Genomic DNA, 23706 nt, shown 5'->3' on the forward strand with positions numbered 1-23706 from the left:
AGAAGTGTTACAGCACACTTTATACAGACACAGACAGAACAATAAAGAAAGTAAGAAGAAGAGAATAAAGCAATATTAATGTTAAAGTAATTATGGAGCCCAAAACAAGAACCTACAACCTACAATACAGAGCATAAGATAGGTTGGAAGTGTTTCTGTGTGTGTGTGTGTGTGTGTGTGTGTGTGTGTGTGTGTGTGTGTGTGCATGCATATTCATATTCTGCATCCGCTCACTGTGTACCACACTTTACCTCCTCCTTTGTGTAATTCTACCTCACTAAATAAAAGAGTTTCCAATTTAATCATTGTACTGGACGACTGTTTCTAAATGCTTATTTGTTTTCCAGATTCTGATGACGATGAGGACATCACAGTTCACAGGAAGCCTCGTCGCAAGGCCCTTAGAGACAGTGACAGCGAGGAAGAGGAGGCAGCTGGCGATAACAGCGTGGAAATGGCAGACGCGCTGGTCTTATCTGCGTCCAGTGGAGACGAGATGGAGACCGGAGAGGTAGAAGAGAAGGACGAGAGGAAAAAGAAAGGAGCGCAGAAGAGCAAGAGAATAGCCCGTGCTCCCATCGACAGCGAGGAGAGTGAAGCTGAGCCAGAGAAAGGCGGAGAAGTGAAGGAGCAGCAGGAGGAGGTGAAAAAGGATGTGAAATCAAAGAAGGAAGGGAAGAAGAGGGAGAAGAGCCAGAGGCATCGTGAGAAAAAGGAGAAGCGTAGCAAAGCAGTGGAGAAACTGAAGAAGAAAGAGAGGTTTTCTGAAACAAATGAGGTTTGTATAGATTTACCTTCTCTCAATGATATATTTTTTGCTCTGCCAGCACATAGTACAATCAGGGTTCCTACACAGCTCTGGAAATTTATAGAAAAAGAATTTGGTCATTTCCAGGTCTTGATAAGTTCAGAAATTCCACAAGAAGTTTAGAAAAGTATGTACAAATATTGTTGTAATGTACGTACGACTACATATTTCCGTGGTTTTAGATCCTTGTCATCGCACATATTCTGATATTTGTTGCTGTGAAGAATAATGTTAATCTAAAGAGTGATCTGGCAGGGTTTGTAGGGGCAAGATGACTATCTGCCTAAAATCATACTGAATACCAAAATCTTCAAATCAAATTAAGGATTTATGGTCTGGAAAAAGTATGGAATTTTGAAATTGAAAAGGCAGGAACCATCTACAATGTGTCAAATGACGTCTTTTTCATGTAAATTGGAAGCTGTCGTACTCAATCAAAGGACACGTGAAGCTACTAGTTACATGCTGCATAGCCTAATAGAACGACTGTGTTAAATGGAACAACAAAGTGTTTGACATGTGTATTACATTAAGCTTTGCATAATTAAAGAGCACTTTATATCCATTTCTCCAGGACACCCCTCTGCCTCGGGCTCTGAATGACAGCGGCTGTCTGCTAGGCGACACAGACCTGTTTGACGCTGGTCTGGATGATGATGATGAGGAGGAGGAAGAGTCTCTGGATGCCATCAGAGCTGCTGTCAGACAGAAGGCCAAAAAACACAAGGTAAAAAAAAAAAAACCTGATCGCAGTTGGCACGGCTCCTTCAATATTATTTCATGTTAATTGGTAAATCTTTTTGTTTGTTTTGAAATGATAACAACCACTACATTTACATAGCACTTTTCATAACAAAGTGTGTTATGAAAATCACCATCTCTCAACTATTTGGTGCACAGTATTACATTAACATATCTTGAAGTTTGGCAAGATGCAGTGAGAAAAGCATGAGGTATTGCTGGTATTGGTAGACAAGTCCTGATGTTTATCACTGTTAATTCTTCCTCCAGGAACCTCTTCTGGATGAGGAGGAAGAGGGAGATGAAGAGGAGCCAGAGAAACACCAGCGTGTGGTATGCAATTCAAGACTTGAGTTTCATTGACTAGGCTCTTGTCAGTACTGCTGGGATAAGAAGACCACAGCTGCTTGGTGAAAATTTTAGTTGTTACAGGAGTGGACAAGTAATCAAAAATATATCTGAACCACAATAACTGGAATTTCTTAGTGGTAAAGGTGTTCCATACAGCTTTATAAACAAATTATTCTGCTGCTGTGCAGAATCCATAGAAATTAAGTTGCATGTCAGAGAAACTTTCAATTTATTCAAACTGGCCATATCCCAAGCGTTAGTATCCCATCTTCCCTGCCAACAAATTTTTAAGCTCTGGAAAAGTTAACCAGTGTCCACGTGTATCACAAGTCTGGTTACAATCACAATAAGAAAATCTGGAAAAAATATTTTTGTAACATGCAAGCCCTAATTATTCAACAATGCAGCCCTAATTATGCAACAATATGTTCACACTAAGACATGCTGGCAACATGACTAGGTGACTTATGATTGCAAATAAGTGTCTGTTATTCTTGAATTAACTCCATATATAAATGTTACACAAACCAAAAAACAATACTGTGTCATTTTCAACTTGTCTGTGACGTTCTCAGGAGAGGAAAGCTGCACGTGCCAGCAAAGAGGCCATGAAGCAGCTCCACAGTGAGACCCAGCGGCTGGTCAGAGGTCAGTTTTCAAGACACATTTTCACTGTTTTTCTATGTGTCTCTATGATGTGTGTAGTGTCCTTTTCTCTGCCAACTATTGCTAATTCGTTCTTGCCACTTCAACTTAGAGATGTTTTAGTTTTCTCCTTGGATCTTGACTTGTAATGTTCAGTTCATCAACACGTCATTACATGGACACACACTGGCAGGTAGTAGTAGTTTTATTCTAAAAGGAAATGATTGCTGGAATGAAAGTAAAATTAAAGACTATTGCCATTTTTAGCTATCTAAGACCTATGCTTACAAAATGATACCTTTTTTTTATCGGTTTTAAGGTTTTATTTTTTTTTCTCAGAATTGACACACACATCCTCCATGTTAGTAAGAGAGTATCAATGACATTCTTCCCCCTCTTTCTGCAGAGTCTACCCTCGGCCTGCCCTACCACATCCCTCAGCCTAAGACCCTCGACCAGTTCTTTAAGAAGAGAGCCAGGCCAGAGGGTTCTGCCATGGCGTTGTTGAAGTAAAGATACATACATGACAATATACTAGTACACACACACACACACGCATACATCAGGGTAGGAATTGTCATCCACCGGCCACAGTGGCTGATGGATTCCAAAAATCACCAGCTGTTTGCCTATTTTACCAGCCAAATACCATTTTCCGAATGGAGAAGAACCTCCAGGGAATGACTAGTTATCTACTAAAGTTACTGGTAAAATAAGAAAAATTTCACCAGTTTATTTATTTATTTATTTATTTATTTATTTATTTATTACGTGCTTTTCAAAACAGACTTATAGAGTGCTTTACAGAGGAAATGATAAAATGGGTGTAATGATTAAGAAGGGAAGTAAACAAATAAACATTCAAAAAACATACAATCCAAATGCTAAACAGAGAAGAGTAAAAGTAAGCAGTAATAAAGAAAAAACAGTTAAGAGATGGCAGTCGTTTAACAATTCTGACTGTGCATTTACACTGTCATACACACACAATAACAAATTGATCAAATGGTTTTATGCCTGCCATAATAATACCTGTACAAACTAGATGTTCATCTTTCTACCTCTGTCAGATCTACCAAGTATTCAGCCATGATACTGGAGGCATCACCAGCTCCTCCTCCACCTCCCGCCAACCCGCCCAGTGAGCCCCAGCAGCCGTCCGCAGAGCAGGACTCTTCCCCTTCTCTGGATCTCTCATCCGCCCACATCCAGACCATACCTCAGCCCGCCGCCACCTCGTCCCCACAGCAGGAGAGCCTCAACCAGGCCAGAGAACCACCCGCAACCCTGGACCCCAACCAGGAGTCCGGCCTGATGCTTTACCTGTCCGAGAGTCTCCAGGAGTCGATGACTACAGATGGAGTAGAAGTCAAAGCTGCTTCTGGCTCTGAGGAAGAAATCTCTCCTGCTCTCCTAGGGCAAAACGAGACTGCGGTCTTGCCTGATTCTCAAGCCCAGCAAGTGGAGGCTGGAACTGGGGCTTTGGTTCAGCCTCCAGCTCCCCAGTCCGGGAGTGCAGATCCATCTGGTGTGGGGCCGGCAGCTCAGGGCCCCACCAAGCCCAAGAAGGACAAATTGGCCAGACTGAGGGAGCTGGGGCTAGACCCTCCACCTGTCGCCAAACTGTGCGCTGATGACGGAGCCTTTGTTCACCTGGAGCTCAACCCTGGTGAGAGGAGATTCATTTTGGCATTTCAGCACAGTTAAGACGCCAAAAATCAGAAAAGAGATCAAGAATAAGAATGTGTCATCTGTCATTACTGTCTGCAAATCACAACAAAAATCTATTTAATCAGTATTAATTGGACCTGCATCAAACAGTCTTTGCAAACACATTTAAAGGCTTGCTGTTACAGCCTGCTTTGGTCCCAGATGGGTGGTGTTTGCAACATTGTGCAGTATGAGTGCCAGAAAGTTTAGACAATCAGAAAACTATTTGAACATCGATGTAATATACTGACGGCTTACCATTGCCTCCTTGTGGTAAAACCCACTACTATTCAACCGAGGTCTGGTATTAGCTCTTTGTCTTTCCTCTCTCCTCCCATCAGGTGTGGAGGCCCTGAAGGAGCGTTACCTTCGTCACGTCCAGCCCCTGGTTCGCCCCCAGGGAGAGCGCACCATGCAGCTCAGCATCATTCGCAAAGACAGCACCCCTTCTGGCCAGGAAGAGTTGCACGCCGAGTCGGTCACTATCACTGTTAAAGACGGGGCGGACGAGCCAGCGGCCACCAAACCTGGTACAGATCCACACACGACATGCACATACATGCCAGGTTCCCACTGGTCATGGAGTTTCTGGATTATTATGGAATTTTGAGAGGTGTATTCCACACAGGGAGTCAGGAAATTTGATAAATTCTCTGTGGAAGCTGGGGAATATCACAGTATTTTACAAATGGGCTACTTTACAGGAATATACCAGAATGTATTTTACAACTTGTGTCACACATTCATCGAATTAGATGGTTATTTTAGTGTGTTTTTATACATTTTATGGCCACTTCTCCACAGCAAGCCCAACTGTAGTGGAAACCAGAATGTGTTCCCCTTTAGAAACATTAACAAGCCATGAAGGAATTAAAATTTTAGATCAAAGAAATGTGCCGACTTGGTTATGGAAAGTCATGGAAAAATCATGGAATTTTATATCAGGGCCATGGTGAGAATCCGGGCATGCAGAGCCACAGGAATACTCGGACACATGAGTGCACACACATTTAAACACATGTTTGTACCCAAAGCTGGCAAAATTCCTTGATTATTTCTCAATTGTTTTGTCAAAATTACATCACTGACTAAATCTTTTCTTATTTTCTTTTTTTGTAGAATGTTTTTGGGGGGTGTGTGTCATTTTTCATCTAGGATCTAGCTTCAGTCCCTGGTTCATTGCAGGTTTAGTTCAGTATTGCAGTTTAAGAGTGGCTCTTATTTTGCTGTTTACGTCATGATCTATGGATAATTGTGCTGTAATGTAATTGTTATTTATTTTGGCTATTTATCGGGTTGAGCAGAACATGGATTTTTGTTGTATTTACATGTTTCTATCTGTGGGGGGGGCACAGTAAAAAAAGTAACGCTGCCCTGACTCTAAGCTTCCCTGGTTGCCCTTCTTTCTGTAGGAGAGAAGCTGCTGACTCTGAAGCAGCGTCTGCAGCAAGCCATGGCCCTGCGGAGACAGGAGGAGAGGGCACGCAAGGCCGCCCTGCACCGCCTCGACAATGAAGACTGTGGGGAAGAGGAGGAGGAGGAAGATATGACAGATGAGTCTGAGGAAGAAGAGGTGAGAGGTTTTGTTTGTTGCTGCTTTTGGGTATTCTCTGTAGCAACGAAGTAATCGAATTGGATTGTGTGCTTTTGTCACCTACTTTTTCTTCATCTCCTTGTACTCAAATCACTTCTGTCCTTCACTCCTCCAGGGTCTAGATGACTTACTGGGAGGTGATGATGGGGAGGAAGAAGAAGAGGAGCGGCAAGAAGATGAAGAGGAGGAGGAAAGCAGTGTGGCCCAGAGTATCAGGAGCCCGTCTCCTGTGGTACTGAAGGGACCCTCGCCTCCGCTCGACCTCCTCAACACAGACGGCACGCTCATGCTCTTTGCCGGCAGCTCCTGCTCTCGCACCGGGTCAGTGTGTGTCCTCCCTGCGTTTATTGTAATATCTGTGAGAATTGCAACTTTGGAAATTGACTCTAGAGCAGAAACTTTAAAAAAAGAAATCGTAAAACTGACTTGAAAATTATATTTCCCTCACCACTGTTGGTCAATTTTGATTTTCTTCTTTGTGTATTGCTGGTGAAGCTTAATGTGCATTGATTTGCTCTCCCTCTGTAGTGATGGTGTGAGAAGGACGGGTCCCTCAGGGCAGGACAGCAGTAATAAGATGGGTGAGTAGAGTGAAGGATTTCTGTTCAACATCATTATAATCAGTGTCATTACTTGGTAGTTAATTTTTCATAATCAAAACAGACTAATATATTGTTATCATTTGTTATTAATGGGGAAAATATCTCAAGCACAATAACAAGAGTTTGTAGTGACGTTCCTTCTCATTTCAATGAGAGGCAAATATCACACACAGGCACACACAACACTACAATTTACTGAGTCTTTTTAGTTTCAAATTTAAGAAGTATATTGGCAAGATCACACAAACACATCTTTTTTTCCTCTCTCCTATCCCTGTCTCCAGAAGAGGAAGACTCTCTGTCCCTGGTGAAGGACAACAGCCACAACAGTAGCTTTGAGTTGGTGGGTTCCATGATCCCCTCCTACCAGCCTGTCAATCACCAGCGCTCCACAGGAAGAGGCGTGTCCAACTCCTCCATGTTCCGCTCCCCTTCTCCCTGCTTCTTCAGGCCCAGCTTCCTCGGCTCCGCCTCGAAGGTGAGACTAATGGAGGATATTTCAGTGCAATAAGATTGTTAGCAAAATCATTAAGACAGGAGAGGAAAAACAGTTGTTTGCAGCCTATGAGAAGTAATATAGACCGCATCCACCACAAAATTGTAACAGCTGTACTTCCTCATATTTATATATACTGTGAATGTTTGTTTTTGTTCGCTTCGGGATGTAGTGGATTGATTTGTTTGATTTGTCTGTCCATCAGAGCTCAGGCAAACTCTCGGAGCCTTCTCTGTCCCTGCCTGTCGAGGACTCCCAGGACCTGTACGCTCCTCCTTCCCCGGGCGCTGACTCTGGGCCCCTGGGTGGGGCGGCTGCTGGCCCTGGAGGAGACTCCCAAGGTCGCTTCTCCCTGGAAGACGACACCCATTCCCAGTTACTTGACGCGGACGGCTTCCTCAACGTGGGGCCTCGGCCCGGTGCGCTTCAGTCCCACAAGAGACAGCTGATCCTGGACAGTCTAGATGAGAATGCAATGGATGCCAACATGGGGGAGCTTTTAGGGTTGTGTTCGGGTGTGTTTGGGACAGGAGAGAGTGTCTCCGGGCGGGCGGGGGGGAGGGCGGGAGGCCTCGGGGCGACACAGGAGGATGAGCTGCTTGGGTTGTGCTCAGGAGCATTCCCAACAACACAGGCTGGAGAGGAGCAGACAGAGCCGGAGGAGAAGGAGGGAGGACAGGATGAGGATAGTTATAATAACATGGATCAGCTGCTGGGGCTGTGTTCGGGCAAGTTCCCTAGTCCAGGTAAGAGAGTGTACAGTCTGTTTTTTTTCTTCCTGGGGAGCACATGCGTTTTTAATTTTAAAAATGTAGGAGCACAGGAGATAAATTTAGGAGCGTGATTTGTGAGCATAAAAAACAACGAAAGTCAAAGTCACCCACCAATTACTAAATACATTTTTCAGACTCCTCGTCATCACAGGTCATTTAAAACTCATTTCCAATATTTACTTGTTTTTGAAAAGCAGACAGTAAGAAACCATAATTCTTATTGTTGTGGTGACACTGAAGAAGAAAATAAGAGATTACTTGAGAACAACTGACTGATAACATTGGCAACAGGAAATTGAAGGGTCTTAGCTGTAATGACAGTTTGTCCAGTTTTTGTTTACATCCTTGAAAACGACACATAGGCTGCATCTTTTGTGTTGAAAATACCGCTCCCTGCTTTGAATCTCAAGTTGCACATGTGCTCCTTTTTTCAGTTTTCTATCGCCATGAGTTTATTTTAGGTGCATGTGCAACTAAAATGTTATCACTATAGAACCCTGCTGTGCATATGTGTATTTCTGTGGGATTCTGTATGATTAAATTAATTTCATTTTCTTTATGTATCTTGTGGAATTAAATTTTCATGAGAATGTGCTTTGATGTGTGTGTTTATCATATTTTTTCTCCTCCCTCTGTCTTACAATATTTAGATGTGTCTCCCTTGCGGCCGATTTCAAGACCTGCTCACGTGGCTTCGCCTGCACAACACAGGTACAAAGATCTGAAACAGTATGCCATCTAAAATGAGAAATCAATAGAGAGGCTATTGGTCAGTGTTTTGTTTTTGTTTCATGATTTCATGTTTTATAGACAAACTCTCATTTCTTTCACTTATTACCTCAGGCCCTTTACAAAGGGAATCAAAATATTTACCTAGGAATTGGAATATTTGTTTCCATGGTGATTTTTCTGTGTTTAGTAAGAAGAAGCCTGTGGAGGAAGAGCAGGAGGAGGAAGAGGACTGCGAGTTTCGACTTCTGTCAGACGTGGAAAGCCAGAGTGAACAGGTAAGAAAGTGTGTGTGTGTGTGTGTGCGCCTGCGTGCCTGTTTGTCTTGGTTTGAGTACATACTTGCCACTGAAATGTATAGGCTACATTACATACATGTTTGTCTTTATGGTGCAAATGACCTGACACAATTGTGGCTTTTTAGGAGGACAATGATGATGAAGATGGAGAGGAGGATGAGCCAGACGCCGATGAGGAAGAGGAGCAGAACGAGGTGGAGGAAGAGGAGATGCAGGCTTTGTTCGCACCCCACCGTGTTAAGCAGAAGAAGAAGAAAAGAATGTAAGTGGAGAAGGGACCAGATATCCTAAATATTGGGTTTTCTGGTTGTTCACTTGGCTTTTCCAAGCATCGAAAGTATTCTTGAAGCTTCTTGTCTGGGCAGAGTTTGTGTTACTGGGTTTGCATAATGTCCCGACCTAATGGAAAATGGAATCCTTTAGATCATTTTACATGAATATGATTGCCACTGTAAGCTGCTAATATTTTATATGTGACTGACCGACTAACAGCAGGGACCATTGAGGTTTTACAGGAAATTGAGACCTCTTGAGGAAGTTAGACCACATGATAACGCACCGCAGATCATTAGGACTATTCAGTATTCAGCAGTATTGGAACGTGGCCCTGCCCTGCAGCCAATTTCATAATGATATATCAATTCGAAAATCCAACACATAGCACGTGTTTCAGCTGTTTCCTCCATGCTTTCATCCACAGGCACATGGCCGACTACGTGGACTCGGAGGCTGAGCTGTCAGGCAGCGACTTGGGCAGCGACGATGAGGAAGGTGACGGAGGGAGCGAGTACGAGGAAGAGGAGCCTCTCGATGAGCTTCCGTCTGACGAAGAGCTGCAGGACCAGGTCAACAAGATCCACATGTGAGTAGCAGCTGATCCTACGCCATCTTTATCATTTGATTTTTGTACGATTTAGTAACCTGTTCTCATGATATTCCACCACTTTCATAACTGAAAGAAAATGTTTGAATCTTTCGTAAACAATATTGACTAAAAACACATCACAATTACAGATGGAGCCATTGCGCCAATTCTCCTCCACTGTTGCTCCAACCCTAAGAGGAAGACTTTGAAATATGCTGAAATAATAACAAAAGATGGATAGGCTATCACTGTAATTGATAGTTTTAAACTGAGAGATGACAATTTTGAAACAATTGGACCCCCCCCCCCCTCTGTCATTGTTCCTACAGGAAGCAGGTACTGGATGATGACAAGCGTCGTCTGAGGCTGTACCAGGAGCGCTACCTGGCCGACGGCGACCTGCACTCCGATGGTCCGGGACGAGCTCGCCGCTTCCGCTGGAAGAACATGGGTATGTAACGTTACAGGGTGGGAAATTAATATACCAGCCACCAGCCAAATGCTAGTACATGTTTTTCATTCACTGGGTATGTGTACATGTTTATGCGACAGTGAAAGAAAGTGTATGATGTATATAATGCAGAATTCTGAATTTAGAATTTAATTGGACTTGACCTGGGACAGTGGTTCTTAAATAATGCTTCAGAATGCAAAATCGGTCATGAGCAAGTTTCTATTGGTTCCTCACATAAGAGTAGTAATGTGTTTTGATGAGCCAACTCCTGACTTATATTTTTAATTATTTATTATTCAAAGTTCTTTTTTGACATTTTGCTATCTACTGAGGAAATTGGATGGTTGAATGTGCAATCCATCAATTTCTTTGGTTTAGATGCTACAAACTTTACTAAATGCCTCTAAGATATTGCTCCCACCAACCAGTTACTGATTTCTGTCCCCCAGACGATGGTTTTGACTTGGACAGGATGGGAGGAGAGGGTGGAGAAGGTGAAGGAGAGGAGGATGAGGAAGACGTGGACCAGACTGAGGTGCAGAGGAGGAAGGAGAGACTGGAGAGAGAGCAGTGGCTCAGAGAACAGGTACGAACGGGTTTGCGAATTATCAAAATCACAGTATTTATTATTAGGATTTCCAAATTGCAAGAGCCCAAACATCCTTGGCCTAGATGTCAACTTGACTTTTGGAGGAAATCATTTAGCAGAAGCGTTCCCCACCAAAAAAAAAGTGCCGAAAAAGAAATGATGTAAGAAAAGTATGTTCCCTTTTATGTAATCACAATAATGTGTGAAAAATCACTAGGATTTTTCATTTGGTCGCTTTCATGCAGCCATGGTAATCTCAGATGGTAATCTCTGTAAACCGTCTACATACATAGACAAAGAGTGTGTCCATGCAAGACTGCGGTTGTCTCATGACCCTCTTTAGTCAGGAAGTGTTGTTAATCTGTCTTCATTCCTCTGTCTGTCTCATTTCCCAGTCTGAACAGAAAGCCAAGAAGGGGGAAGACATGGATGCTGACGATGAGAAGATTGGAGAGGAAGACAGCCAGTTTATGAAGCTGGCCAAGAAACTCACTGCCAAGACTCTACAGAGGAAAGGTTAGTTTGAAATGAAATCCCTTGACCTTAAAAAGAAAAACAAGCAATCTTTCTGTCAAATAAGCTCTCTGATCATCTTAACGTGAGTCGAGAAGACTGATGGCTGCTACAGTGCTTTGGAGATAAAGCCACAATTGATTTTACTAAAGCGCTGGCATGTATTGTAGTAAACAAAACTAGAAACAGAGGTGAAATCACTACCAATCCTTGTAAGCTGCTGAAAGAGCTTATTTCCCAAAAGTCATTGTATTCATTCAAATTCCCTGGCTCTTCTGTTGCTGCAAATGTATATAAACTCGACAGGGGAGCAGAACTATATAATGTATTCATGTGAGTTATCTGTCTTCTTGACATCCTCAGATCTAAATGTCTCAGTAGAAGGGGCTGTTTCTATGGTTTCTACAACAGGCCATTAGTCAAGTCTAAAGGGATTATATTATTGCTAGATATCTTGGTCTCTTCTTAATTCTCTGTACCATTATACTTGGAAACTGAAGGCGTGAGGGCTGAGCGTTTGTGCGTGGTTGTTTTACCCTCTGCAGTTAAACAGAGATGGATATAGGCCTATATTATTTATATATACAGATCAATAGATAGACAGAGAAATCATAAAATGAAGCATGCATCTACACTTGGATTTTGGATAGCAGATTGTTTTTCTATATCTTGTGTTACAGTTTAAGGCATCAAAATGTCATTGGGAAATTGTCTCACTGCAGTGGTTTCACTCGGACATTTCACTCGGAAATTCATAATCTTGACATTATGTTTTTTTGTTCTTTTTCCAACCCAGAGCCTCCTGTGGCACCTCAGCCTGAGAAAAAGGTATCGTCTCTCAATCCGTTCCAGAGACCCTCGCAGCACTCACAGGTCCGTCAATGTCACATGTGTCACATGTGTTTTATATGAGAGGGGGAAAAACACTCCCATTTATTTTAATTGAGAATCTCATGTTCATTTGCTTTTCTATCATTATTTTCTGCTGTTTTTTGTTGTTCCTGTCATATCTATGCAACTGCTAATTGTACTGAATTTCTTGCACTAATATGACTTCAGTTTAAGCTTTATTCTAGTAAAGGCAGTCAACAAGAGAACCTATTTGCCTACTTGGCTTTGAGATTAGCATGGTAGCTCTTGCCAAAGAGCTCTTGCCAAAAGATTTTTTGTTGTTGTGCAAACAAGTAGAATCTGACTTTAAAAAATATCCTTCCTTTATCTTTTCTTGAGGCAGCAGGCCAAAGCAAGACACGAAGCCAGATTCCATCTGTTACTATGCAAAAATATATCTTTAGCTACAGCAGAGTTTGAAGCCAGATGTGACATTTTACCTGGGTCAATATGACTATGATTTGATTTCATTTAACATTTTGAATACCTAGCCAAAGTCGGATATTACCACCAGCCATATGCTGCTAAGTTTGCGTACTGTACGAGCCACTTTGGCCGACAGCCAGCCATCACTTGAAGGTATAAGAATCCAGCTGGCTGTTGTAGTGATGAAAGTGTCTGCAGAAATTTTGGGATGGACCAACTGCTGTGGCTGGTGAACAAAGAAGTTAGTTTCCTGCCCAGTTAGCTTTATTAAAACAACACCTTATTGGAAAGGGTCCAAAATGGTGTAGGTGGAGGCTAGAGATGTCCAACCAGCAAAGCTCATTATAGGATCTCTGTACAAGCTGTCTGAGCTCTAAGCTTTATAGAGCTTTGCTTAACCTCTGACCTCTGCCTCCAGGTGAGGAGGGGATCTCTGCTGAGTCAGCCTCGCTCCGTCCTGCAGAAGTTGGCGTCGATCTCGGAGGGAAACCCGCTGGCGCCCAGAAACAGCCGGGGCTTCCTCTTTCAAACGCTGTCGCCTGAGAAGGACGGCCAAACCTCAGATGCTCCTCAGAAACAGGTGAGTGAAGGTGATGTTAGAGGTAGACTGTTTTTTCCACTAAACGAATTTGTAGTATCATTATTGTTTGTTCCGTTACGGCAATAGGCCTACTGATAGGCCTACTGATCTCAAAAGAGGCTGATGGGACGGTTGACCCTGCTGACTTCAAATTATTTCCTCAGCAGTCCAGTCTATCAGAAAACATCTAAATTGCGTACAGTATGTGTCAGTTTGGCTGTTTAGGCTGTTCTATTAAATATTTCCTTGGCTTGTAAAATAGTGAAAGTGAGATTTACTACTAGCCACTTTGGCCAGTGGACAAAAGGGTTTATTTCCTGCTCTGCCCCTGATCCAGTTTGGTTTCCCCCACCCAGTCTTTGAAAACGGCATTCAAAAAGTTTGTCATGTCTCTTTAGGAAGTACTTTGTTCTCTAGTGCTTATTTTAGAACAGTGGGAGTCTTGCCACAGAGCCTGGCGTGTCTGCTCAGTGTGATAGTCATGTGAGTCTGATGGATGAATTTATTCATTGTGACATGTAGTTTTAAATTTATGACACTAGGTGGAGCCAAAGCCCACATCACTCGCGTTAAATGTCATACTTTGGTACAGATGGCAAAAACTCGAGCTGTCTGTAACCGGGCAGTTTTATCCAAACATGGTTCATCAAAGAGCGATGTGTTGGCTCATTTCAAGAGATTTATCAATGAGGATAGTTGTGAAAATACTGTGTATAGAGGCTATGGAGAAACTGACTGACTGATTTTAGTGGATTTACATTTTTCCTCCAGACTCCCTCGGCACAGCTGATTTTCTAGTCTTTTACTTCCTTTCCTTTCTTTACTTCCTTTCTCAATGTCTTTGTTTTCAGGATTTTACTGTTCCTTCTATCCTTCTAATCCCCACACATCTTCTCATTCACACCATATTTAGACAGTTATTGAAAATCACAGTGTGTAATATGATGATATCTCTTGATCAAATGTGATAAACCCGTGTTTAACCCGTGTTAAACAGGCAATTGGTTGTACTAACACAGTAGCAACATTGTGTCCCTGCAGTACTGTGTGCTGGTGTACTTGGAGTACGTTTCCATAGATACATACACAAGTTGGAACACTGGTGTTACCAATGTTTCTTTTTTAAACGTTGTTATGCCATTCTGAAGTGAAAACACGAGGCAAACGCATCAACATTTAAATGCAGAGATAATCAGAGGGTGTGTTTGTCACAAAAATCAACAGTTTCAAATGAATTCAACAAACTCATTCATTCATTCATTCATTCATTCATTCATTCAATCGTCACACAAGCATTTCAACTCCAGTGTGCAAGCAGTCATCTAGTCAGTGTTCATCTGTTTCTGTGGCTCCATTTCTTTTCTATTTTTTTTGTACAAAAAGAACATTGTTGGCGTGAAAAGGCTTTAACTGAGGATGTGTTTGATCCTCAGATGAAGAAGAGGGGGCCAGTGGAGGCTGTGAACCCGGCAGCCAAGAGGGCCTGTAGGGAGAACAAGCCCAGTGGACAGACCAAAGGCCCCCAGAGGAGCATCTTCAGCTTCCTGGAGAACTGAGCATGCAATACACAAACTGAATGATAATCAGCAGCAGGCCAAGGAACTAAGTTTTTCGACCACTGGCCACAGCGGCTGATGGATTCCAGAGTTTACCAGACAACTAGACTTTTAAAATGAAAGAAGGTGCTCGTGTTTGTGCGTTTACCTTCTTTGACTTGAAAGGGCAAACTAAAAGGACACCGATGACTTTACCTCGTGAGCTTTTGTCTTACACATGTTACGTTGTGTCTCAATCATAATCTGTAATGCCACTGAAGGCATTCTTCTATCACATCATACTTGACTCCATTTGGACTGCTTGGGTCCGTTTGAAAATGTTTTATCATGTAAATAGGATTGATTTGGTTTTTGGTTTTAATGGTTTTAAATTTTTTTTTTTTTGTATGAGGATTTAAATGTATGTATTACATTGTAAATAAAAGTGTATTTTAAGACGTTGCTGTCGTCTCTTCTCGGACAGGGAGCAGAGTTGCCCCTGACAGTGCTGGTAGAGCGGTGTGTATGCAGCATGCGGGATGTGGATTTGTGCAAGGGAGTTTATTTCCCACGTGTGGCTTATATTTCCTTCCAGAAATCAATGTACTTAATACCAAAGGGGGTTACTATACTGCCATGAATTGCCTTCAGGCTTTTGCATGTTAACGTTCAGGCTGCTCCTGACAAGGTTCGATGTACATTAAGCATATATGATGTGAACAATTGACTTCAGCAGCTTCTTTGGCTCTAAGACAAAATCAATGTTCAGAATTCCCTTAACTTGAAAGCAGAGCTAAGGATTTTTGATGCACAGTTGTTTTTTTAAATATCTAACAAATATCCGTTTGTTCTTTAACTTGGAATCTCAAACAAGTTGAGCGTCACTAAATGTAATTTTAGGAAGCCATCCATGTGGCTTCAGCTATGTAGATAAAGCTTGGAGTTCAGTGCAAAGTTGAACACGAAAATTGTGTTTTGCAGTGTTTGCCACTTTCACTCTTCTTCTAGTATTCAAGTAAGTGTTAGTGTAGATGAGTATAGTTTAATGTGGAAGGGGGTTGTATCTGGGATGTCCAGTTAGGCATTTTGGGTTGAAATATGTCAATATCCATGTAATTTTTAAAAATAATTATACAAATGACTCAAACTGAAGGACATCAAAGAAGCACGTTTTGATGTTTTACCTGTGAAATTCTTTCTGTCACACAAGTATGCTTTGGCTTTGCATGGGTTCAACCACACACACACACACACACACACACAAAAGGCCATTGGGAAACACTCTAACCTATTTAGAGGCCAAGAACAAGGAAAGAAATGCAGAATTTATTGGACGATTCACAATTTTCTTTCCTGGTTCATGAAAAACACTTAGGCAGACTGTTTTATAGTTTGATATGCAGGGTAAACTCTGAAACAATTTCTTTTAATCCACCTAAACACACAGATTCCACTTCATACATCCCCAGTCAGCACATTCCAGCTCTCAACCTGTTCCTTTGCTCCACATTTAGGGACTCCTCTTTATTTCACTTCTACTTCCTGGGTTAAACATAATTGCAGTTTAGAGACTAATGGTTTGGTAAGTGGCTAATAATAGGTCCGCGTTAAGGGAGGGTCCTCTAACGAGCCCTTTCATCTCTCTCTCCATCTCATTAGTAGCCACGGTGATTAGGAGCGGGTCCCGGGGTTAGGAGGGGCGCAGGAGGCCCCATTACACATCATTAGGGGCCAGTGCCAAGAGGGTCTGGAACGAACCCCATGGTGGGCCCGGCCTATAGCTGGCTGCCGTACCTGCAGGCACAGACCGGCTTGATCCTGGTGTTCAGTCAATCACAACATTTTAACATTTTTACCTCTGCCAAAGAGGTTATATTTCCACCTCTGTCTGTCTGTCTGTCAGCAGGATATCTTAAAAATGTATCAGCAGATTTCCATGAAATTTGGTGGACAGAAAGCCCTCGGGCCAAGGAACAATTTATTAGATTTTGGTAGTGATCCAGATCTGGGATTTCCGCTATTAGACAATAATTGTTTTTTATCCATAACTATGAAACTAATCGAGAAAGAGACTTGATTCCAAATCCTAAGGGGATGTTTGCAGGCTCAAGAAATCAATTTAACTTAAAATTCAAGCGATAGGAAAAGATGCCTTTGAGTGTAACAGCGAGTTGGAGAATTGTTGAGCGTTGGCAGAGGTTGGCCTTCTAGTCTCTCTTTGCTTCTGCCATGCTCTCTCTCCATCTCTATCTCTTTCTCCTTCTTTCTCCACACAACCGTGCACGCACACACACACACACACGTACACCCAATGCACCCTTCTCCAAATTCAATTTTAAAACTTTATTTAACCCCAAGAGGGAATTATGAGGTCAGCGCAGCGAGCTAAAGCCCCTAAACTCCCAATTCACTCCACACTTGAAAGAGAAGCGGAGGAAGGTTACATGTTTTGGCATGGAGGCCCGGCCGCTAAATATCTAGAGGACACAGATCTGGCTTTATTCAGATTATGAGGAGGAGAGAGGGCAGAGGGTGGAATAATTGAAGAGAAACATGAGCTCTAGCACCCAAGGGTGTGTGTTGTGTTGTCTGTGCGCGCGTGCGTGTGTGTGCCCGTGTCCATGATGTGTGTGTGTGTGTGCGTGCTATACACAGCTATCCATGCTGGGTTAGTGTTTCATTTAGCATGTCTTGGCTGATTTGACACTCTGCTAGAGATTGAGAGCGGTAGCTTTGGCTCCAGGTCCAAGAGAGGGTTTTTTTTTTATTTTTTGTATTTATTTTTTTCTCTTTACAGTATCTGACGCTGTGCATCTCAGCGCTGTGGCCTCTGACAGTATCGCCCATGGGTGCCGGCCGCCCTCAGCCACTGTCACAGCAGAGTCTGGTGTTAGAGCAGATGTGGAGCTGAACTGAGGGAAGTGGGTCACAGCGCTGCAGGCTGTGTGCGATTCAAACAAGGTCTTATTATGCACAAGGTAAGTCATGCTTCTGTGTGTGTTTTTTTTTTTTACTCTTTCTATGTGTGTGTGTGACAAGACAGAGAGGGTGGTTAACGTTGTAATGCATTGTAATGATCTCTTTCCTCCCCCAGGGGGCCTTAGAGATGACCCTTAGCCCTCTGAGGTCAGTCTAGCTCTCTCTCTCTCTCTCTCTCTCTCTCTCTCTCTCGCTCTCTTTCTCTCTCTCCACCTTGTTCTCCCATGTGTTTCTTTTTGTGTATTCTGTTCTGTTCTGTTCCGCATCATTCAGTCCTTTTCTTAGCACTGCTGCTCTTATTTAGTCTCTCTCTCTCTCTCTCTCTCTCTCTCTCTCTCTCTCTCTCTCCCTCTCTCTCTCTCTCTCTATCAGTCCCATCAGTGTCCTCTGCGGTCGGTTTTTGTAACTTGGGTTTTTTTTTTTTTGGTGAGAAGAGAGATGGAAAGAGAGATGATTTTGCGTGTGACGAGGCCTTGGGCAGACGGCTGTGTTTGATGTATTTTTTATGTGCTTAGGCTACTATTGAACGATGGGGAGGGGGGAGGGGGGGGGGCAGAGGGGGGGGGGCAGCCCGGAGCTGCTGCACTTGAATGGGGATGTTGTTGAAGGAGAAATGGGGGGGGGATGGGGGGGGGGGAGGAGGGTGGTGAGGAAGAGGACGAGGAGGAGGAGGATAGGGATAGAAGTGTGTGTGTGTGTGTGTGTGTGTGTGTGGTGGGGGGAAGGGGGTTGGGGGGCGTGAGCTTTTCTGCCGCCAGCGACGACATGTCAGGGGGATGAGAGCAGGGAGGAGAGAGCGAACACTTGTTAAGTCTGTCTGATGTAGCCTCCCTATACCACACACCTCCAAACACACACACACACACACACACACACACACAACACACACACACACACACACACACAAGACAACAGCCGTTCCCTCAGATCTGAGACAGACAGACGATCACAAAAGCAGTCAGTCACCAGTTTGGAGAAATATCACACTGCAACAAATCCTGCAGTCTTCCCTTGAGAGGTTTGTTGCACTGGAGTTGTGATAGTGTCTGTTGGTGTTGCATTGTGGGTAACATTTTGGACACCTTTAGTGCACACCTGTTTCTCTTACAATATAGAGCTATAGTAATCCTAGAATCAATTTAGAAGGATGCAAATATCACAGTAAAACTATGAGTCTATATGATAGTGATAGGTCATACCAGTGATATGATACAAGGAGAAAAAAACACCATTAAAGGAAAAATCCATCCTTGATACTTAAATTGTTATATATCACCAATCTGTGATGTTCAATGCATTCCAGGAGTTAATTTGTGATGACGTGTTGCAAATTTACTGTTTTTGCCGTTCCCACTTTCCCTCAACCTGCCTCATCTAATTCAGTTTAGCGATTTCCTACATTTCCCAGAATGCCTTTCGACAACACCCAGAGAACAGGCGTGAACTTGTTGCATTCAGTATGTGTAGGTGGAGCGAGGAATAATAGTGTCGTAAGAGCAAGAGAGCGAGTTTGCTCCAGTCGAGAAACAGGGAGAGTCTCAAAACACAACACGTCTTGTGGCTGCATTGCATTCTGGTCTGTTTTCTGCTACTGTCAGTGGAGAAGTTGGTCTCTCTGCCTCTTCTATGATGGATTTCTCCCTGTGTGATTATTGAACATCGGTGCAAAATGGCGGCTCTATAGAAAGAAGCTCTTGCTCTTTGGTCCTGAGCGACTGACACCAAAACCAGACTGATTTTTACATAGCTGAAAAGTTTTCTGCTATTAAACTCCATTGTAGCTGCAAAGACAAATCCACCACCAAACAACAAAATGGGCCCAGAAATGCAAGGTATAGGCATACAGCTGCGTTTTTAAACAGTGTTAAAGTTTTTCAGGGTGTATTTTTTTTCCCATTAAGTACAATAAGGTCACTTTAAACTCACTATTGTCTAGCACAGAAACACAAGTCCTTATAGGAATAGTATCATGATATTGCTGTGATTTTTGCCTAACCCAGTGAACATACATAGGACTTCAACCTTTAAGTTAGGTTTACATCATGTCATCATATGGCTCCAGGGCTCAAAGCTTCATTTCAGAACAATACTATTACTATATATGGAATCCCAGGATGCAGGATACCCATAGCATGACAGTCATGCTGCGACTCCAGTTGTGTACAGTCGCATTCTCAACCCTGTTTCCCCCTTTTGTCCCCGTCCCAGCCCAGTTCAGGAAGTGTTAGTCAGTCCATACTCCCAGAGCAACAGTGGGAGAGTGGATGGGAGGAAGGGAGGAGGAGGAGGAGGAGGGGGGGGGGGGAGAGAGAGAGAGGCAGAAAGGAAGAGGAAGATAAACATCACATAGGAGGGTCGGAGGAGGGGAAAAAATAGGGAGGGCGCAGTATCCAGCTTCTCCGCGGAACAGCTAACCCGTGAAGGTAAGACCAAACCAGGGCCCCATGCAAATAAGACGGGGATTCACACGCGTCTCTTGTCAAGTCTTTTGATTTATGTAACCGGCAAATAAAGGAAGGGTTTGGGTTGTTTTAACTGAGAAGGGACAGAGAGGAGACGGCACTGATATGGGGTGAGCGCCGCTGGACCAGACCGTTACATAACGCGCAATGGAGATGAATAATTCCTCTTTTTTTTTTGGTGTTGTTTTTTCTCATTATTTTAATCGCTCGTCGTCCTCTGTACACGGGTTATAAGGCTATGTGATTTTTGTTTATTTCTTTTTTTCATCCTTCAGTGCTTCTGGTTGTTTACGGAGCGGTAAATGTTATGCAGCTGCCGAACGCCATTGCTCGCCTTTTTCATGTTTTCTGTCGTCGTCCGTGCAAAAACAGGCATCAATTTTTAAATATTAGGAACATCCACTCAACAACGGGACTGCTTTGGTAGTATTTTTGCCTCTTTTCCTCGCGTTAAGGGCATCGGGATAATGTTGCATAGGAAAAGAAATAGGCTACAGACTCATTGCACAGCCTTTCCTAAGCCTCGTCTTTTCCTATGCGTTCTCTAAAAACAGACGATTATTATATTAGATGTGGAAATTCATCACAGGAGCTACTAATGTGTCGATTTTACACGGATAATAATCCGTTTTCTCCCCTCCTCGTGATCGTCAAGCGGGCGACGCAGCTGTTCGCTTCACGCGCGCTCCCGAGCTCCCCTCTCGGTCGCTGTCCTTCAGCACCACGTGCGCGCGCATGCATAGAGGGGAGGAGATGGGGATTGATTGACAGCACCCCGAAGTCAGGATTAGAGAAATTTCCATTCTAAGGAGACATGTAAATAATTTGATGCTAATAGAAGTGGAGTGCGCAGACCAGCCCGTAGTTATAGACATTATAAACAAGAAGTGGTGCGACCTAGAAGAGGAGGGGAGGGGTGGGGTGGGGGTGGGGGTGGGGGGGCACTTGGGCGATATCAAACATGTTTACATATCACTGGAAATGAGTTAGGCATAGTGAGCGACTTGGATTGGCTTTAGATTGACCTTGACCTCATTGATTCTACTTCTCATGTCTCTTTGTTTCATTTCATTCCAGTTAAATTATTTAGATTTTCCTCTTTTTCTCAGTTTTATTATCAGCTCTGACTCATCTCTATCCAATTATTATACTCTGTCTTTGATTCCTTTTAGCTCTTAACTGTTTTTCTTTTCCTTTCATCGCTGTAACACTTTGGTCTTCGTCTCCTTGTCGTTTCAGTGAGTCTCAGTCGAGGGCAGCGATGCTCCACCATCAGGACCGGCCCGTGAACTCGGCCTACGGAGGGCAGGGAGGCACCGCCGACGGCTCCTCCCCCTCGCTGCGGAACAGGAAGGGCGACAAGGATGGCAACTTCAACTTCCTGCCTGGCAAGGATGACGAGGGCGTCACCACGACGACCGGGAACGGAGGAGGAGGAGGAGGAGGAGGAGGAGGAGGAGACGAGAACCGGAACCAGATGCGTCCCCGCAACCTGAGCCCGCTGGGCCGCGACCCCCCGACCTCTTCTTCTTCGTCGTCGTCGTCATCCGGGTTTCATCACAACGCGGGCATCCTGTCGCCCCGCTCCCGCCTGCCCTGCTGGAGCCCGCTGGAGCCCCTGCCCGAAATCGAGAGCGGGGACGACGGGTACGGCCGGGTGCCACCCGACGGCGCGGAGGAAGGCAAGATGGAGGAAGAGACGAGGCGGGGGGTGATGATGATGATGATGACCAGAAACGATGCGAAGGAGAGGGAGACGAGGGAGGGGATGCTGCACAGGAGGAAAGGCAGCGTGGATTTCAGAGGAGGCGAGGAAGAGGAGGAAGAGGACGGGCTGGAGGACGGCGACGAGTGGGGGGACAGCGACTCCGAGTTCGAGTTCAGCTACCGGTCCGGCAGCATGTCGTCCCTCAACATGGAGAGCGGAGGAGAAGGGGTGCTGATGGGAGGCTGGGACCGTATCGGGGTCGGGGAACCCAAGTCCCACCATCAGGGCGCCACGGAAACCGACCCAACCAGGAAGTGGGATGGCAGCAGCAACAGGGAACCAACTGCAAGGCAGAGGAGCGTCAGCCGCAAGACAGGAGCCGGCCTGGGAAACAGCCTCCTGGAGGAAGAGAAGGAGGACGACGACCAATCGTCGGACTCGGAAGGCGAGCTGCCGGAGCTGATGGACGCCGTCTGGACGCTGCGGGACCGGGAGCGCTTCAAGGCCCAGGAGATGGAGAAGCACCAGGTGCAGCTGACCATGTACCGCCGGCTGGCGCTGATCCGCTGGGTGCGCACACTGCAGGGCCGCATCCAGGAGCAGCAGAACCGCCTGCAGTCCAGCTTCGACGTCATCCTCACACACAGGAAGGAGCTGCTGCGCATGGGCGCCGCCACCGCTGTGGCCGCCGCCACACCCGCCGCCACCGCTGTCAGCCAATCGTAGAGAGAGGGGAGGCATCGAAACAGGACGTGGTGAACAGACAGGGCCTGAATGGGAACTCAACAGGCATTTTTAGGGCCGTTGGATACGATACTGTGCTGTTTGCTTGCATCCTAAAGACTTTTCCCCTGAACATAAGACAATCTCCAGTCATCCTCTCTGATTTTGACATTTTACACTGATGTTGCTGATGGTAATGATGCCATAACTTGTTTATTTCATCTTTTTTTCCCCTTTATTGGTGTCCCACCCAGAGCTCAAATAAATGTATTCAAGTCATCTTCAAGTCAAGAGGACTTACTCCCTGCATCTACACCAAACAATGTATTGAAATGTGTGACATATAGGATGTATTATGATTAAAGCAATGAGAAGAAAAGTTTATCATGAGTTTAATATAAAAATGTTTATATCAAAAATTGTTCTATATATGTGTGTGTGTTGTTCTTGTTTGTCTCTGCTGACCCGTGAGTAGAAGATACTAACCAAAAAAGATACTGGAAAATATATGATTAACTGTTTTAGAAATGGTTTATACCCTGAAATGACGCTGTATATGTGGCTAATTATATGTTTATGATAAAAGAGAAGATAATGAATAAAATTACCATATGAATATCTGGTAATGTTGTGTGTCCCTTTCTGTTCATGTACTTATATAAGACCTAACTCCATCAATGATCTGACCTAATAGCATTCTTCTGACTAATAAGAGTTAGCCTGCCATTGTCTCAAATGAAACTATTTCATAATCACATGTTGTAGCTCTTCTGCAGTATTGGTTTATCTCCTCCCATCAGTAATAGATTATTTTGAAGGGTACAGTCCAAGGAGCTGGATGATAATGCCTCTTTAAAGCCAAGAGCCTTCATTTCATTGCAAATCACCGTGTTGATTTGAAGGAGGGGGTTTATCAAAGCTCTCTCAGTGTAGATAGGGCCGACACAGGCCAGTTTTAATCTTCTATAGATTAGTTGTTGAAAACATGTATCCTAGCCGCTGGCGAATGACCTTTCAGTTAACAATTGCCTCTTTGTCAGCTGAACAAAGTTGGTTTTGTATCGGCTCATCACACGGGGCAGGGAGTGTGTGTTCTGCAGGGAGTGTGATAGCCGTGTGAGGAACAAGCCTCAATCTTTATGGGCATGGCTGCTGCCTCGGGCATTCCGAGAACATCTCACCTCTTCCCTTGTATGCGCGAGTGTGAGAGTGTGTGTGTGTGTGTGTGTGTGT

General features: G+C 44.1%; 2 protein-coding genes across 2 annotated transcripts in view; both read left to right on the top strand.

Annotated features, from left to right (window-relative positions):
• Positions 1–15009, top strand: part of clspn (claspin) — a 16912-nt gene extending 1903 nt beyond the window's left edge. The window contains exons 3-24 of the mRNA XM_078290403.1: positions 348–778; positions 1383–1535; positions 1820–1882; positions 2476–2548; positions 2952–3054; positions 3616–4214; positions 4597–4785; positions 5668–5828; positions 5965–6170; positions 6378–6430; positions 6736–6929; positions 7153–7693; positions 8371–8431; positions 8640–8727; positions 8874–9010; positions 9449–9610; positions 9943–10064; positions 10517–10653; positions 11052–11172; positions 11966–12042; positions 12905–13066; positions 14500–15009. Coding sequence (XP_078146529.1) covers positions 348–778; positions 1383–1535; positions 1820–1882; positions 2476–2548; positions 2952–3054; positions 3616–4214; positions 4597–4785; positions 5668–5828; positions 5965–6170; positions 6378–6430; positions 6736–6929; positions 7153–7693; positions 8371–8431; positions 8640–8727; positions 8874–9010; positions 9449–9610; positions 9943–10064; positions 10517–10653; positions 11052–11172; positions 11966–12042; positions 12905–13066; positions 14500–14622 — 3956 coding nt within the window. The 3' untranslated portion in view covers positions 14623–15009. The remainder of the gene's footprint in view (positions 1–347; positions 779–1382; positions 1536–1819; positions 1883–2475; positions 2549–2951; positions 3055–3615; positions 4215–4596; positions 4786–5667; positions 5829–5964; positions 6171–6377; positions 6431–6735; positions 6930–7152; positions 7694–8370; positions 8432–8639; positions 8728–8873; positions 9011–9448; positions 9611–9942; positions 10065–10516; positions 10654–11051; positions 11173–11965; positions 12043–12904; positions 13067–14499) is intronic.
• Positions 15010–19946: 4937 nt separating this feature from the next.
• c19h1orf216 (chromosome 19 C1orf216 homolog) lies at positions 19947–23054 on the top strand. Its single transcript, XM_071899368.2, has 2 exons — positions 19947–20003; positions 21282–23054. The coding sequence occupies exon 2, from the start codon at positions 21304–21306 to the stop codon at positions 22474–22476; it is 1173 nt and encodes a 390-aa protein (XP_071755469.2). The 5' UTR covers positions 19947–20003; positions 21282–21303; the 3' UTR covers positions 22477–23054.
• The last annotated feature ends 652 nt before the right edge of the window (positions 23055–23706 follow it).

This window comes from Centroberyx gerrardi, chromosome 19 (genome assembly GCF_048128805.1).
Source record: "Centroberyx gerrardi isolate f3 chromosome 19, fCenGer3.hap1.cur.20231027, whole genome shotgun sequence".
Taxonomy (NCBI): Eukaryota; Metazoa; Chordata; class Actinopteri; order Beryciformes; family Berycidae; genus Centroberyx; species Centroberyx gerrardi.